At 48.1% G+C, this 16,729-nt stretch overlaps 1 protein-coding gene across 1 annotated transcript; it reads right to left on the bottom strand.

The window, feature by feature from the left end:
* Positions 1 to 6,391: 6,391 nt before the first annotated feature.
* Positions 6,392 to 7,525, bottom strand: LOC136191390 (uncharacterized). The gene has a single exon (XM_065979716.1). It carries the CDS (start codon positions 7,523 to 7,525, stop codon positions 6,392 to 6,394), a length of 1,134 nt encoding a protein of 377 aa, XP_065835788.1.
* Positions 7,526 to 16,729: the final 9,204 nt, after the last annotated feature.

The raw sequence follows: 16,729 nt of genomic DNA, 5'->3' as shown, positions 1-16,729 counted from the left end.
TACACAACAATGGAGTTAGCTTAAGTAAGACATTTATGATGTGTTCAGGACCGGATGCAGACAAAGAGGGAGGCAAAAGAGCAAAGTCGTCACAGTTTGAGAGCGTCGTTCAAGGCATTATTGCCGGAAGAACCTGAGGACGATTACGACGCGATTCGCATTCGAATGAAATATCCGGACTCCAACATAAAGACCCGCCGGTTTAGAAGCTATGATAGACTACAGGTTATTTCAGAGATTAAAAACATTGAAATGTTAACTAATTCTGTTGAGAAGGGTATCATCATGTGGTGCTGCCTATCGGAAGCGATCACAAATCCTCCACATTTGGTCTTAAGGAATTGTGCTAATAGACCTCCCACTGTCATTGCCAAATAGGCGATTTGTTCGGGGGTTCAGGAACGGCTATGCTGCTGGCTAGTAATCAGGGTACATTTCGTATGTGCTGCACGTACAACTTTTCGTTGGCATTTTTTCTCAGATGTGAACGACGCTACCGAACAATCCATGGAAACGCCCGACTCTGATCATGAAATCAATGGCCTTGCGTAAGATCGAGTAGAGAGAACATGAATGTTTCGTGACGCCAAACTGTAATGCCCCAGAAACTCTTCAAATTTGCAGACATTCGTGTCAATGAATAGCGCTCGTCTATATCCAAAATTATTTGAATATGACTGTTATCGAACAGTACCTGTTCGGAGAGAAAAAGTTCTTGTTGATGCTTTCCGTTGGTTAAATCGGGTCAGCTTCGATCCTTTACAACGTGTCAGGGTAAGTTTAGGCCATACCTTCGTCCGTTCGTCACTAAATATTATAAAATTATTGTAGATAAAGTTTGTCGGAGAGGGAGGCCATGACACTGGTGGCCCCACGCGAGAGTTCTGGCGCATTGTATCCGATACCATTAGGAGTGAATTCTTTTGGGGAGATAATTATCGGATGGCCCCTCGCCATTCGTCCGAAGGCGTTGAGGTGACGGCATTTTTAAGCAGGCAGAGCAAGGTTTCATCTCCATTTTAGGCGCAGCATTATCTTCTCATTGGTCAACTCATTTCCCTAAGTACTATACACGAAGGTTCTGGCTTTCAGTTTTTTGCTAAATGGGTGGTGAACTACTTGGCTACGGGGACCACGAATGATTTGGACATTTCCATAGAAGAGATTCCACATCCCGGCGTCAGACAATTTCTTAAGGAGGCAATGATTTGCATTAAGATTTCCTTGACCTAAAAGTGAGTGTCTTTGTAGTTAGAAGAAGCGTCGTCGGATTCCCAACTGCAGAGGGTTCTCTCAAGCGACGAAGCAATGGATTACCTTGCTGAATCCGGCAACGGAAGACCTCTGATAACCGCGGGAATGGACGTCAAAAAAAAGATATTACGATCAGCTCTTGTTCATTTCTCCGTCCAAAATATCAAGGCTGAACTGGACCAATTAAGAGAAGGCCTACGTACTCTGGGTAGGGTAAACGCTGATGGCACGGCAGATTCCATGACGGAAATGCATTAATGCAATGTTTATCTAGGTTTCTTGGATTGCATTAAGAATGCTACGTCCTCTGTCTTACCTTACCTGACGTTTGTGACAGGAACGCAAATGACCGCGGGTAAATTTTCGGTTTTTTAGTATACTCAATGACAATTAAATTTGGTACAGAAAAACTTAGACAATTGGTAGAGGTAAAATATACCCCTAAAGAAGCAGATAAGAAAGCCAGAGAATTGGAGGAAGAAACGTACTTGAATTTCTTCGACTTCCTCGAAGAAGCCGAAAGTAAAGTATAACCGCACGGTTCTACACATGTGTCACGATTTTTCCTATAGACAAAAATATAACCGACATTACAATCGAAAAAGTTTTTGAATTCTTTTCTGGAGCAAGCCGTATTCCTATTCATGGGCTAAAGGAAACACCTACTTTATTCTTCAGTCACAAGGCTGATCTGCCGACAGCCCATACGTGTTTGATCACCATAACTTTACCGACGAAACATCGATCGTATAACGCTTTCAAGGAGAAAATGGCATACGCCATCCTCAATCATGGAGGGTTCGGCCTGATGTAGTTGTTGGAACATGTTAAGAAAAGACAATGAATGCATGAAGCTAATTTTGGGCACACACACACACACACGCGGAATAAACGTTCGGGGCTTCCGCCTCGATGACTCTTGATTTGACTATGTTTGTAGTTGTTTTTGTCTATACTTGCATGTTGCATTTGCATGTTAACACACACACACACACACACACACACACACACACACACACACACACACACACACATGTTATATTTGGATAGATCCTTAAAAACACAGTAGATAAGGAAAAGTTGGGAAGGGGAGCAAAACACACACACGCACAATCACACAAAGGGAAGGGGACAAGAGAAAGTCGGTTACGATGAGAAATAGCGAATGTCTGTGTCCGGAGGCCCCAGAGTTGGGCGATGGTTAGCACTGGGCACGATGGCCATAAGCTTTGCTAGCACGATTCGCGAATTCTGTCGCTGGAGGCAGACAGAAAATCTTCGGCGCCAGTAGTTGAGGAAAGCTAGACGGTCGGCTAAAAAGTCCTGCGAAGGTCGACGAGCACAGGAACGGAAAAGCTCGACAGCGGTGGGACTCCAGCGGCCGTAAACTTCAAACGCAAGTGGCTCGAACAAGTAGCCAAGATTCTCTGCAATGAGGCCGTACTTCTGCCTCTTTTCCGTGTCGCGCTTTGCTGCACTGCTTCCAGCTGTGGTTGCTGACTGGGCCACGTAGGACGAGCGAAGAGGGTGAGCGACGGAGACATCCAGCAACAACTTTTTTCCGTCACGAAAATTGTAAACGCTGATGTCAGGGCGCGTCTTATCTTCAAACTGCTCCACCGGCTCGACCGCGCAGCGATATCCCACCGAACGGAGCATTGACACCCAAGCATATGTGATTGCGTCGTGGCGACGGGTTGCCCCCCCGCCCTGCCGGCACGTTAGCAAGTGGTATCCTTCCGCATCCGGCTGTGCACCACAAGTGCACTGGCGAACTTCACGGAGCAGAGGAATAGGCACACCCAGTCGCAGGGCCACGGCAGTCTGGAACTCCGCATTTGTGAATGACAGTTGCCTCTCAGCTGGTATGGTGTCGAGCCAAACGCCAGCTTCCGAACTGCTAGCGCTGAGGATGCGTGCTTTCGATCTCTGGTCAACTGCTGCCAGCAAGTTGCCGTAATCTTCCCTTGACAGCAAGTGAGATAGCTTTTTCTGCAACTTGGCTGGTTTTAGTAGAACTGATTCCCATGTCGGATACAACTTCGCAACTTCCGGACAATTGTTGCAAAGGAATTCGTGCACAGAATTGACCTCACCACTCATGAATGCCGGAGTGGGTTCGAAGCTCAGCCCAAGCGAGTCCGAACGAAATTGTAGTAGACGGGACGGCAGCTGATCAAACGTTGACGCCCAAGAAGCAAGATAAGCACAGTGAGAAGTCACCTGTGCCGATGAAAGACCAGGCCTCCCTGCGATAGACGGAGCTGAGCCTGCAGAACTTGAGTTTCTCTTAATTCGCATCCAATCAAGGACTGAAGGCAAGCAGAGATGTTTTCGTCGCGAAAACGAGCAGCAGAGTGTAGAAGCGACGGCGCTATTGAACGCAGAAGGTGAGAAATTCTGCCGGTGCCGCAGTAGCGGAGTAGCAGCGACGCTGATTGCATATTCTTGAGCTGCTTCAGACGAGTGAGAAATTCCTTCTCCTTTGCGACAATCTCATGGCACGTTGACTGGACAAAACTGTCAATGCCAACAGGACAACCGAGAATGACAATGCCAGATGACGAAAAAGGGACATTTGACACCGGCCACGTTAACGTTGGGTCAGCAGAAAAGGCCTCGCACTTATCCCGCCTCATGACTAGCCCAATGCCTTCCATTTGATCCGTTAGAGTGTCAAACGCCGTTGTAACATCCTGAACCGGGCCCGTGATCACCGCGTCATCAAGGTAACTAGCAACCAATCCCGATCTCATTCCGGCATGAGCGTTCACAAGACAAGACTGCAAGGTGAGTGAAAACAGAAAAGGACCTAACGGATCCCCCTGCTGCACCCCTTCCTGCGACTCGATGCAGTGGTAACTCATGTCGCCATTTTCTCTGTTGATCGTTGTCACTAACAGTGGCGGCGTAGCGTAGCAGAGTGCCACGAACGGGTACAATGACGGAAACAATTCGCCAACTAAGTCGAGAAAGCGCTGTCGGGACACAGAATTAAAGGCGTTCTTTGCGTCGGTTTTCATGACAACCCAATCTGGCTTCTGGCTTGCCACAGTTTGGAGAAGGTGCACAAGCTGCTCCGATCCTCCCGGGGTTGCAACGCCAAACTGAAACGGAGAGAAAAAATCCTCAAAAGCGGAACGAAGCACGTTGCAAGCTGCTTTTGCAACAATCCGGCGGAAGACATTTCCAACCGCTATTGGTCGTACATCGTTGTTGCCTTTCTGCAGTGCAATAAGACGAGCTCCGGCAAACGCAGTTGCTGCCGTCGGTGGAATATCGCCTCGCAAAGCGAAGTTGCACACTTCTGTAAATGCCGACAACAATTCAAGATCTTCGAGAAGGAGCTTGAAGTGTTCGAAGCGCCAACCGTCGCACCCTGGTCCGGAACCGCGGGCACTTTCACGCAAGACTTGTCGAATTGTCTGTAGTGACGCTTGCACGGGAGCAGTCGAAACGTTGTTAATGTCTGGAGGCTCCGCGGACGGATGTTTTGATTGTAACTTGCGAAACGTTTCTTCGTTGGGAGCCGCTAAACCAGAACTGGTCAGAAGATGACCGGCGCGTGAAATTTCGCCGTGACGAACTTTCTTTTCTATGCTCCGAGCCAGCGAGGATGAGAGGAGCACTTCATCCGTTTCCTGTTCGTCGTCGGTACTCCGGGACGAGGCATTCTCCGGAATCGCGGATTGTGATGACAAGTAAAGCGTCCCCCATTTTCGTTCAAGAAAGAGAGACATTCTCGTTTTGCGATCGGTCGCTTCATCAGATTCGGTTGACGATTTCCGCCCAACCGGTTGAAGAATTAGCCTCGGCAACAGGTAGAAAAGCTTCCACGCATCGATGTTCCCCGGGTTTGATGTTATTTCGTCAAAAACCAGGCGGCAACAGTCACCAAAAAGAGGATGCAGGTACAAAGGGACGTGCTCGGTCGTCGGTGAAAAGGTTGAAGCAAGATCGGCGAAGTCCAACTGGGCAAGAAATTGAAAACCTTCTTCGTAGCTTGCGACTATCGGCGGTGGTGCAGACAACTGAGATGGAACCACAGTCGAAGCACAACTTGATGGCGGCAATGACGTGCCATTAGACGATTGAGCAGACGATTGAGCAGGGACTTCTATCGACGCACATGTTGAAGGCGGCAATGTGCTATTCGAGCGGTGATTTGAGCCCCGCAATGTGTACTGTGATTGTGATGGGGCTCCTTCTGAGGGAACCGTGCCGGAAACCACATTCAAGCCCTCAGCCTCTAGCGCAGAGGCATTTCTCGGCTTTGAGCACCTCGCAACATGGGATTGTATCTTCTTGAAGTAGTTCTTGCACGTAGGGCATTGTGAAAGCCCGTTTGAGACGACAAAATTCGACGGAACATCGAGAGGCGAATGTGAGCGACGAATATGCTGCAGAACAATCGAAAACTCAGCTGCAAACGTACAACCGTTGATTGGGCACGTTGCTGGCCCGATTGTACGCGAATTTCCAGGAAGATTAGAAGCCATGCCGCATCCGGGCACACACACACACACACACACACACATACACACACACATTATATTTGAATAGATCCTTAAAAACACAGTAGATAAGGAAAAGTTGGGAAGGGGAGCAAAACACACACACGCACAAACACACAAAGGGAAGGGGACAAGAGAAAGTCGGTTACGATGAGAAATAGCGAATGTCTGTGTCCGGAGGCCCCAGAGTTGGGCGATGGTTAGCACTGGGCACGATGGCCATAAGCTTTGCTAGCACGATTCGCGAATTCTGTCGCTGGAGGCAGACAGAAAATCTTCGGCGCCAATAGTTAAGGAAAGCTAGACGGTCGGCTAAAAAGTCCTGCGAAGGTCGACGAGCACAGGAACGGAAAAGCTCGACAGCGGTTGGACTCCAGCGGCCGTAAACTTCAAACGCAAGTGGCTCAAACAAGTAGCCAAGATTCTCTGCAATGAGGCCGTACTTCTGCCTCTTTTCCGTGTCGCGCTTTGCTGCACTGCTTCCAGCTGTGGTTGCTGACTGGGCCACGTAGGACGAGCGAAGAGGGTGAGCGACAGAGACATCCAGCAACAACTTTTTTCCGTCACGAAAATTGTAAACGCTGATGTCAGGGCGCGTCTTATCTTCAAACTGCTCCACCGGCTCAACCGCGCAGCGATATCCCACCGAACGGAACATTGACACCCAAGCATATGTGATTGCGTCGTGGCGACGGGTTGCCCCCCCCGCCCTGCCGGCACGTTAGCAAGTGGTATCCTTCCGCATCCGGCTGTGCACCACAAGTGCACTGGCGAACTTCACGGAGCAGAGGAATAGGCACACCCAGTCGCAGGGCCACGGCAGTCTGGAACTCCGCATTTGTGAATGACAGTTGCCTCTCAGCTGGTATGGTGTCGAGCCAAACGCCAGCTTCCGAACTGCTAGCGCTGAGGATGCGTGCTTTCGAGCTCTGGTCAACTGCTGCCAGCAAGTTGCCGTAATCTTCCCTTGACAGCAAGTGAGATAGCTTTTTCTGCAACTTGGCTGGTTTTAGTAGAACTGATTCCCATGTCGGATACAACTTCGCAACTTCCGGACAATTGTTGCAAAGGAATTCGTGCACAGAATTGACCTCACCACTCATGAATGCCGGAGTGGGTTCGAAGCTCAGCCCAAGCGAGTCCGAACGAAATTGTAGTAGACGGGACGGCAGCTGATCAAACGTTGACGCCCAAGAAGCGAGATAAGCACAGTGAGAAGTCACCTGTGCCGATGAAAGACCAAGGCCTCCCTGCGATAGACGGAGCTGAGCCTGCAGAACTTGAGTTTTTCTTAATTCGCATCCAATCAAGGACTGAAGGCAAGCAGAGATGTTTTCGTCGTGAAAACGAGCATCAGGTTGTAGAAGCGACGGCGCTATTGAACGCAGAAGGTGAGAAATTCTGCCGGTGCCGCAGTAGCGGAGTAGCAGCGACGCTGATTGCATATTCTTGAGCTGCTTCAGACGAGTGAGAAATTCCTTCTCCTTTGCGACAATCTCCTGGCACGTTGACTGGACAAAACTGTCAATGCCAACAGGACAACCGAGAATGACAATGCCAGATGATGAAAAGGGGACATTTGACACCGGCCACGTTAACGTTGGGTCAGCAGAAAAGGCCTCGCACTTATCCCGCCTCATGACTAGCCCAATGCCTTCCATTTGATCCGTTAGAGTGTCAAACGCCGTTGTAACATCCTGAACCGGGCCCGTGATCACAGCGTCATCAAGGTAACTAGCAACCAATCCCGATCTCATTCCGGCATGAGCGTTCACAACACACACACACACACACACACACACACACACACACACACACACACACACACACACATGTTATATTTGGATAGATCCTTAAAAACACAGTAGATAAGGAAAAGTTGGGAAGGGGAGCAAAACACACACACGCACAAACACACAAAGGGAAGGGGACAAGAGAGAGTCGGTTACGATGAGAAATAGCGAATGTCTGTGTCCGGAGGCCCCAGAGTTGGGCGATGGTTAGCACTGGGCACGATGGCCATAAGCTTTGCTAGCACGATTCGCGAATTCTGTCGCTGGAGGCAGACAGAAAATCTTCGGCGCCAATAGTTGAGGAAAGCTAAACGGTCGGCTAAAAAGTCCTGCGAAGGTCGACGAGCACAGGAACGGAAAAGCTCGACAGCGGTTGGACTCCAGCGGCCGTAAACTTCAAACGCAAGTGGCTCGAACATGTAGCCAAGATTCTCTGCAATGAGGCCGTACTTCTGCCTCTTTTCCGTGTCGCGCTTTGCTGCACTGCTTCCAGCTGTGGTTGCTGACTGGGCCACGTAGGACGAGCGAAGAGGATGAGCGACAGAGACATCCAGCAACAACTTTTTTCCGTCACGAAAATTGTAAACGCTGATGTCAGGGCGCGTCTTATCTTCAAACTGCTCCACCGGCTCAACCGCGCAGCGATATCCCACCGAACGGAGCATTGACACCCAAGCATATGTGATTGCGTCGTGGCGACGGGTTGCCCCCCCGCCCTGCCGGCACGTTAGCAAGTGGTATCCTTCCGCATCCGGCTGTGCACCACAAGTGCACTGGCGAACTTCACGGAGCAGAGGAATAGGCACACCCAGTCGCAGGGCCACGGCAGTCTGGAACTCCGCATTTGTGAATGACAGTTGCCTCTCAGCTGGTATGGTGTCGAGCCAAACGCCAGCTTCCGAACTGCTAGCGCTGAGGATGCGTGCTTTCGATCTCTGGTCAACTGCTGCCAGTAAGTTGCCGTAATCTTCCCTTGACAGCAAGTGAGATAGCTTTTTCTGCAACTTGGCTGGTTTTAGTAGAACTGATTCCCATGTCGGATACAACTTCGCAACTTCCGGACAATTGTTGCAAAGGAATTCGTGCACAGAATTGACCTCACCACTCATGAATGCCGGAGTGGGCTCGAAGCTCAGCCCAAGCGAGTCCGAACGAAATTGTAGTAGACGGGACGGCAGCTGATCAAACGTTGACGCCCAAGAAGCGAGATAAGCACAATGAGAAGTCACCTGTGCCGATGAAAGACCAAGGCCTCCCTGCGATAGACGGAGCTGAGCCTGCAGAACTTGAGTTTCTCTTAATTCGCATCCAATCAAGGACTGAAGGCAAGCAGAGATGTTTTCGTCGTGAAAACGAGCAGCAGAGTGTAGAAGCGACGGCGCTATTGAACGCAGAAGGTGAGAAATTCTGCCGATGCCGCAGTAGCGGAGTAGCAGCGACGCTGATTGCATATTCTTGAGCTGCTTCAGACGAGTGAGAAATTCCTTCTCCTTTGCGACAATCTCCTGGCACGTTGACTTGACAAAACTGTCTATGCCAACAGGACAACCGAGAATGACAATGCCAGATGACGAAAAGGGGACATTTGACACCGGCCACGTTAACGTTGGGTCAGCAGAAAAGGCCTCGCACTTATCCCGCCTCATGACTAGCCCAATGCCTTCCATTTGATCCGTTAGAGTGTCAAACGCCGTTGTAACATCCTGAACCGGGCCCGTGATCACAGCGTCATCAAGGTAACTAGCAACCAATCCCGATCTCATTCCGGCATGAGCGTTCACAAGACAAGACTGCAAAGTGAGTGAAAACAGAAAAGGACCTAACGGATCCCCCTGCTGCACCCCTTCCTGCGACTCGATGCAGTGGTAACTCATTTCGCCATTTTCTCTGTTGATCGTTGTCACTAACAGTGGCGGCGAAGCGTAGCAGAGTGCCACGAACGGGTACAATGACGGAAACAATTCGCCAACTAAGTCGAGAAAGCGCTGTCGGGACACAGAATTAAAGGCGTTCTTTGCGTCGGTTTTCATGACAACCCAATCTGGCTTCTGGCTTGCCACAGTTTGGAGAAGGTGCACAAGCTGCTCCGATCCTCCCGGGGTTGCAACGCCAAACTGAAACGGAGAGAAAAAATCCTCAAAAGCGGAACGAAGCACGTTGCAAGCTGCTTTTGCAACAATCCGGCGGAAGACATTTCCAACCGCTATCGGTCGTACATCGTTGTTGCCTTTCTGCAGTGCAATAAGACGAGCTCCGGCAAACGCAGTTGCTGCCGTCGGTGGAATATCGCCCCGCAAAGCGAAGTTGCACACTTCTGTAAATGCCGACAACAATTCAAGATCTTCGAGAAGGAGCTTGAAGTGTTCGAAGCGCCAACCGTCGCACCCTGGTCCGGAACCGCGGGCACTTTCACGCAAGACTTGTCGAATTGTCTGTAGTGACGCTTGCACGGGAGCAGTCGAAACGTTGTTAATGTCTGGAGGCTCCGCGGACGGATGTTTTGATTGTAACTTGCGAAACGTTTCTTCGTTGGGAGCCGCTAAACCAGAACTGGTCAGAAGATGACCGGCGCGTGAAATTTCGCCGTGACGAACTTTCTTTTCTATGCTCCGAGCCAGCGAGGATGAGAGAAGCACTTCATCCGTTTCCTGTTCGTCGTCGGTACTCCGGGACGAGGCATTCTCCGGAATCGCGGATTGTGATGACAAGTAAAGCGTCCCCCATTTTCGTTCAAGAAAGAGAGACATTCTCGTTTTGCGATCGGTCGCTTCATCAGATTCGGTTGACGATTTCCGCCCAACCGGTTGAAGAATTAGCCTCGGCAACAGGTAGAAAAGCTTCCATGCATCGATGTTCCCCGGGTTTGATGTTATTTCGTCAAAAACCAGGCGGCAACAGTCACCAAAAAGAGGATGCAGGTACAAAGGGACGTGCTCGGTCGTCGGTGAAAAGGTTGAAGCAAGATCGGCGAAGTCCAACTGGGCAAGAAATTGAAAACCTTCTTCGTAGCTTGCGACTATCGGCGGTGGTGCAGACAACTGAGATGGAACCACAGTCGAAGCACAACTTGATGGCGGCAATGACGTGCCATTAGACGATTGAGCAGACGATTGAGCAGGGACTTCTATCGACGCACATGTTGAAGGCGGCAATGTGCTATTCGAGCGGTGATTTGAGCCCCGCAATGTGTACTGTGATTGTGATGGGGCTCCTTCTGAGGGAACCGTGCCGGAAACCACATTCAAGACCTCAGCCTCTAGCGCAGAGGCATTTCTCGGCTTTGAGCACCTCGCAACATGGGATTGTATCTTCTTGAAGTAGTTCTTGCACGTAGGGCATTGTGAAAGCCCGTTTGAGACGACAAAATTCGACGGAACATCGAGAGGCGAATGTGAGCGACGAATATGCTGCAGAACAATCGAAAACTCAGCTGCAAACGTACAACCGTTGATTGGGCACGTTGCTGGCCCGATTGTACGCGAATTTCCAGGAAGATTAGAAGCCATGCCGCATCCGGGCACACACACACACACACACACACACACACACACACACACACACACACACACACACACACAAACACGCGCGCGCGCGCGCGCGCGCACGCACGCACGCACGCACGCACGAGACACGAGATGATTATACTACGCACACTGATTAACGTGATAGGTAATAAAGCATAGCCAATAAAGCATAGTGTAGCATTGAGTATTTCGCATTGCAGGGTACGAAAAGACTGCATTAATTAAACAGTGCCTGACACTAAACGTTGAACTGGCGTCTCATAGCCTAAACTGGCGTCTCATAGCCTAAACTAAACCTTAAAGTGGCGTATCATAACCTAAACTATTGTCTCATAACCTAAACTGGTCCGTCATAACCTAAACTTGCGTCGCATAACCTAACCTAGTGTCGCATAACCTAAACTAGTGTCGCATAACCTAAACTGGTCCTTTATAACCTAAACTAGTCCTTCATAACCTAAACTAGAACATAAACTTGCGTCTCATAACCTAAACTGGCGTCTCATCACCTAAACTGTCGTCTCATAACTTAACTGGCGTCTCATAACCTAAACTAAACCTTAAACTGGCGTCGCATAACCTAAACTAGAGTCGCATAACCTAAACTGGTCCTTTATAACCTAAACTGGTCCTTCATAACCTAAACTTGCGTCTCATAACCTAAACTAAACCTTAAACTGGCGTCGCATAACCTAAACTAGAGTCGCATAACCTAAACTGGTCCTTTATAACCTAAACTGGTCCTTCATAACCTAAACTTGCGTCGCATAACCTAAACTAGAACATAAACTTGCGTCTCATAACCTAAACTGGCGTCTCATAACCTAAACTAGTGTCGCATAACCTAAACTAGTGTCGCATAACCTAAACTTGCCCTTTATAACCTAAACTGGTCCTTCATAACCTAAACTTGCGTCGCATAACCTAAACTAGAACATAAACTTGCATCTCATAACCTAAACTGGCGTCTCATAACCTAAACTGGCGTCTCATAACCTAAACTAGTGTCGCATAACCTAAACTGGAGTGTCATCATACTTTTGACTGACTTCACCCGCCATATCAATCAGATGTTGAAGACCATCAATCGCTTCATCGCTGACACCCGGTAAGACAACGGTGGCCATGTCTAGGAGATAGGCCTGTGCGTGAAAGACGGACTCGGTCGGGGCGACAGAAAGGACAGCGTGCGGTGGGCCACGTGCGGAGGAGTCCCCGTATAGCAGGAAGAAGAGTACCCGGATTAGCAGTGAGAAGTGACACCGTACGAGAAGTGAGCAGTGGGAAGTGACCCTAGGTGAGCAGTGAGAAGTCGCCGTTCGCACAGAAACGGCTAGCGAAAAACGGCAGGTACGCGGATCGCTGGCTGTGTCGGCCGACCTGTCCGACGACGTTGCGACGTTCGAGCTCTCCCCGCCGGCTACGACATTTGAAATCGGCGGTTAGCCGGGGCGTCGTCGACGTCGGGGGTGGCGTAATTGGCCGCCCGATAACCAAAACAAAATCGTGAGGTCGACTCGCCGCGCACGTCGGAGACACATCGCATCCCGCGCCGTGCACGGGCGCTCCGTCACGCGCGCCGTCGCGCCACGAACGCGTCGCCGAATCGCCCAATCGAACGACGACGAATTGCAACGCAACGAATCGGAATATCGTCGAACAAGGAACGTCTTGGTCTCGAAAGGCCGTAACTAAAAAGAAGAGCCTGAAGCGATGAGTCTTCCCTTGCTACCTCTTTGTCTCCATCGACTTCGTCCACTTCCGACAGCAGCAACAAGTTCAGACGTTTGTATTTTCGTTCAAGCTGCATGCTAGTGACTGTGTACGTGTTTCACGAACAAACTCTAAGGCTAGATAACATTGTATTCAAGTGTTTATTCGTTCAAATACATTCCAAGTTCAAACAGATGAAACGTAGGAGTATTTTCTTCTTTTCTTCTTCAGACTTTAAACTGCAGACCTTGAATCGGCTTCAATGTTTGACTGTACTCGTATGTTGCAGAAGTTGTGCTAACGTATGTAACTCCAGACGTCGAATTAGGATGAATTTCCAGGCGAAATTTCCAGGTATTAGAAGACTGTGGTGCAGAGATGGGACTACTATTTTCGACGCGTGAGCATAGGCTAGCATAGTCATTGCCGCCGAAAAATCTGGCATCGGGCGGAATCTTGCCCTCAAAACCAACGCAGTAAGTGCCGTCGCAGATTTGAAGAACGCCGGAGTGTTGGACCGGCTGTGTGAAGAAAAAGCGAAGCTGAATCGAGTAGGACTTATCATCATCGAGAATTCCAGCTTCAAACAAATTGACCTTTGGCAGAGTATCAAAAATGCAAAATCTTTTGCGCGTCAGCTAACTTACTCTAACACACCCCGATTAATTAGGCCATTGCCAAAATCGATTGTTTGTGCGGACACCGAAGATGGTGTCTCCGTAAAATTGGCGTGAGCTTGTAGCCAAAGAGGAGACATGTGGACATAAAGTAGTAGCGCCGAACTAAAAACGCTCTGTCGTGTGCCGATCATAGGAAATGTCGATCATAGGTAATGTTTACCTAGCTCGGAGTTAATGCGGAAGCGGCGGATGTTGGAGGAGGAACGTCCGTCTGAACGTGCATGGACATAAATTTCTTTTAGTCGTACCAAGCGACACAATATCTCACCGATTCTCCGTCGCTGGTTGCGTCTTTGTGAAATTCAATGTAGTCGTCAAATGGAAGAAACAGGGGGCCCCGATGATGGAGCAACTAAAACGAAGTTGCCTCCGGTACACTCATTAGAGCGTGAGACCGTCTCCATTGATTCATAAGGATTGTAGTGAAATTATTAGAGTGTGAGACAGTCCCCGTTGATTCATAAGAAATGTAGTGAAATTATTAGAACGTCAGACTGTCCCAATTGATCCATAACGATTGTAGATAATTTATTCGAGCGTGAGACCGTCTCCATTGATTCATAAGGATTGTAGTAAAATTGCTAAAGCGTGAGACAGTCCCCATTGATTCATAAGATTGTAGTGAAATTATTAGAGAGTGAGACCGTCCCAATTGATTCATAAGGATTGTAGTGAAATTATTAGAGCGTGAGACAGTCCCCATTGATTAATAAGGATTGAAGTGAAATTATTAGAGCGTCTCCATTGATTCATAAGGATTGTAATGAAATTATTAGAGCCTGAGACCGTCTCCATTGATTCATATGGATTGTAGTGAAATTGCTAGAGCGTGAGACCGTCCCCATTGATTCATAAGGATTGCAGTAAAATTAATCGAGCGTGACACCGTCCCATTGATTCATAAAGATAGTAGAGAAATTACTAGAGCGTGAGGCCGTTCCCATTGATTCATAAGGATTGATGTAAAATTATTCGAGCGTAACACCGTTCCATTGATTCATAAAGATAGTAGTGAAATTACTAGTGTGAGGCCGTTCCCATTGATTCATAAGAATTGTAGTGAAATTATTAGAGCGTGAGACTCTCCCCTTTAATTCGTAAGGATTAGTGAAATTATTAGATCGTGAGACAGTCCAAATTTTTTCATAAGGATTGTAGTGAAATTACTAGAGCGCGAGAACGTCCCCATTGATTTATAAGAATTTTAGTGAAAGTACCAAAGCGTGAGAACGTCCCCATTGATTAATTAGGATTGTAGTAAAAATATTAGTGCGCGAGAACGGCCCCATTGATTCATAAGAATTGTAGTGAAAGTACCAGAGCGTGAGACAGTGACCATTGATTCATAAGGATTGTAGTGAAATTATTAGTGCGTGAGACCGTCCCCATTGATTCATAAGGATTGTAGTGATATTATTAGAGCGTGAGACCGTCTCCATTGATTCATAAGGATTGTAGTAAATTTGCTAGAGCGTGAGACCGTCCCCATTGATTCATAAGGATTGTAGTAAAATTATTAGAGAGTGAGACAGTCCCAATTGATTCGTAAGGATTGTAGTGAAATTATTACAGCGTGAGACCGTCCCCATTGATTAATAAGGATTGAAGTGAAATTATTAGAGCGTCTCCATTGATTCATAAGGATTATAGTGAAATTATTAGAGCCTGAGACCGTCTCTATTGATTCATATGGATTGCAGCGAAATTGCTAGAGCGTGAGACCGTCCCCATTGATTCATAAGGATTGCAGTAAAATTATTGGAGCGTGACACCGTCCCACTGATTCATAAAGATAGTAGAGAAATTACTAGAGCGTGAGGCCGTTCCTATTGATTCATAAGGATTGTAGTGAAATTATTAAAACGTCAGACCGTCCCAATTGATCCATAACGATTGTAGCTAATTTAGTCGAGCGTGAGACCGTCCCCATTGATTCATAAGGATTGTAGTAAAATTGCTAAAGCGTGAGACCGTCTCCATTGATTCATAAGATTGTAGTGAAATTATTAGAGAGTGAGACCGTCCCAATTGATTCATAAGGATTGTAGTGAAATTATTAGAGCGTGAGACCGTCCCCATTGCGAACAAAAGTTACTGCTCTCCGATGAACTTGCGTAACGTCCGGTCCTATTGTCTGAGCGATCTCTTAGCCATTCGGCCTAGTGCGCTGAAAGACAATTTCCCGTACACGTGCAGCTTTCCGGTACCGTAGAAGTGCAGCTTCCTTCACGTGTCATGACCGCGTGCGAAGAAGGCCCTCCAAGCAAGAAGCGAGCTGCCTCTAAAACGACTGTCGAGACATGGAAACGGCAGTTAGATCGTGAATATGACACAGCCGTGTGGCTACGCTACGATGTGAGTAGCGGAGATGTCGTTTTGCGTCTAAAATGTTCTATTTGCACGGAGTTTCGCGATCGGCTCTCCGGAATGAAGAACTTTAGAGCTGCTTTTATCGAAGGTTCCACTAATGTGAGAAAATCGTGTGTTCAGGATCATGCTAAAAGTCAAATGCACGAAAAAGCGATGACGTATTCCGCAGGAAAAAGTCACACGCCGATTTAACACCGATTCATCGTGCCTTTGACAAAAACAGGATTAAGCGGAAGGAACCTCGAGACTCTCTGCAAAAAGTTTCGTACTGCCTACTTTATTGCCAAAGAAAAAATGTCGTTTAAGAAAATGACCTCGATTTCACAGCTAGAAGAAATACACGGCGTAGATTTAGGAGAGAAATACAAAACCGATAAGCGGTGCGTTGATTTTGTACGTCACTGCGCCATTCAGCTTAGAGGAAAGCTCAGAGAGGCTTTGGCAACAGCGTATTTTTTCTCCGTTCAGTGTGATTCGTCGACAGATGCAGGGAACGCTGAAAAGGAACTGTTTGCAACATTGTATTTGGACACCACATGTGATGATGGAAAAGTTCACGTTCGAAGCACGTTCTTTACGGTTCGTCAGCTGACATCGGCGACAGGAGAAGGTCTTTACAAGTCATTGCGGGAAGCAATGTCATACATGAACATCGACGATTGGAAACGAAAGCTCGTTGGAATCGGATGTGATGGCGCTAGTGCAAACATTGCTGGAGGGGGGTTGCGAGGGCTGCTTCAAAACGACTTACCCTGGTCAATGACGTTTTAGTGTTTGGCGCACAGACTTGAGCTTTCTCTTAACTAAAGACGCACTCAAATCTACTTTCTTTGCTAATATCGACGAAATGCTTCTGCAAATCTACTTTATGTACGACAAAT

The sequence above is a fragment of the Oscarella lobularis genome, chromosome 9 (genome assembly GCF_947507565.1).
Source record: "Oscarella lobularis chromosome 9, ooOscLobu1.1, whole genome shotgun sequence".
NCBI classification, from domain to species: Eukaryota; Metazoa; Porifera; class Homoscleromorpha; order Homosclerophorida; family Oscarellidae; genus Oscarella; species Oscarella lobularis.
Note: the sequence above shows the minus strand (reverse complement) of the source record. Positions and strands in the feature narration are given on the sequence as shown.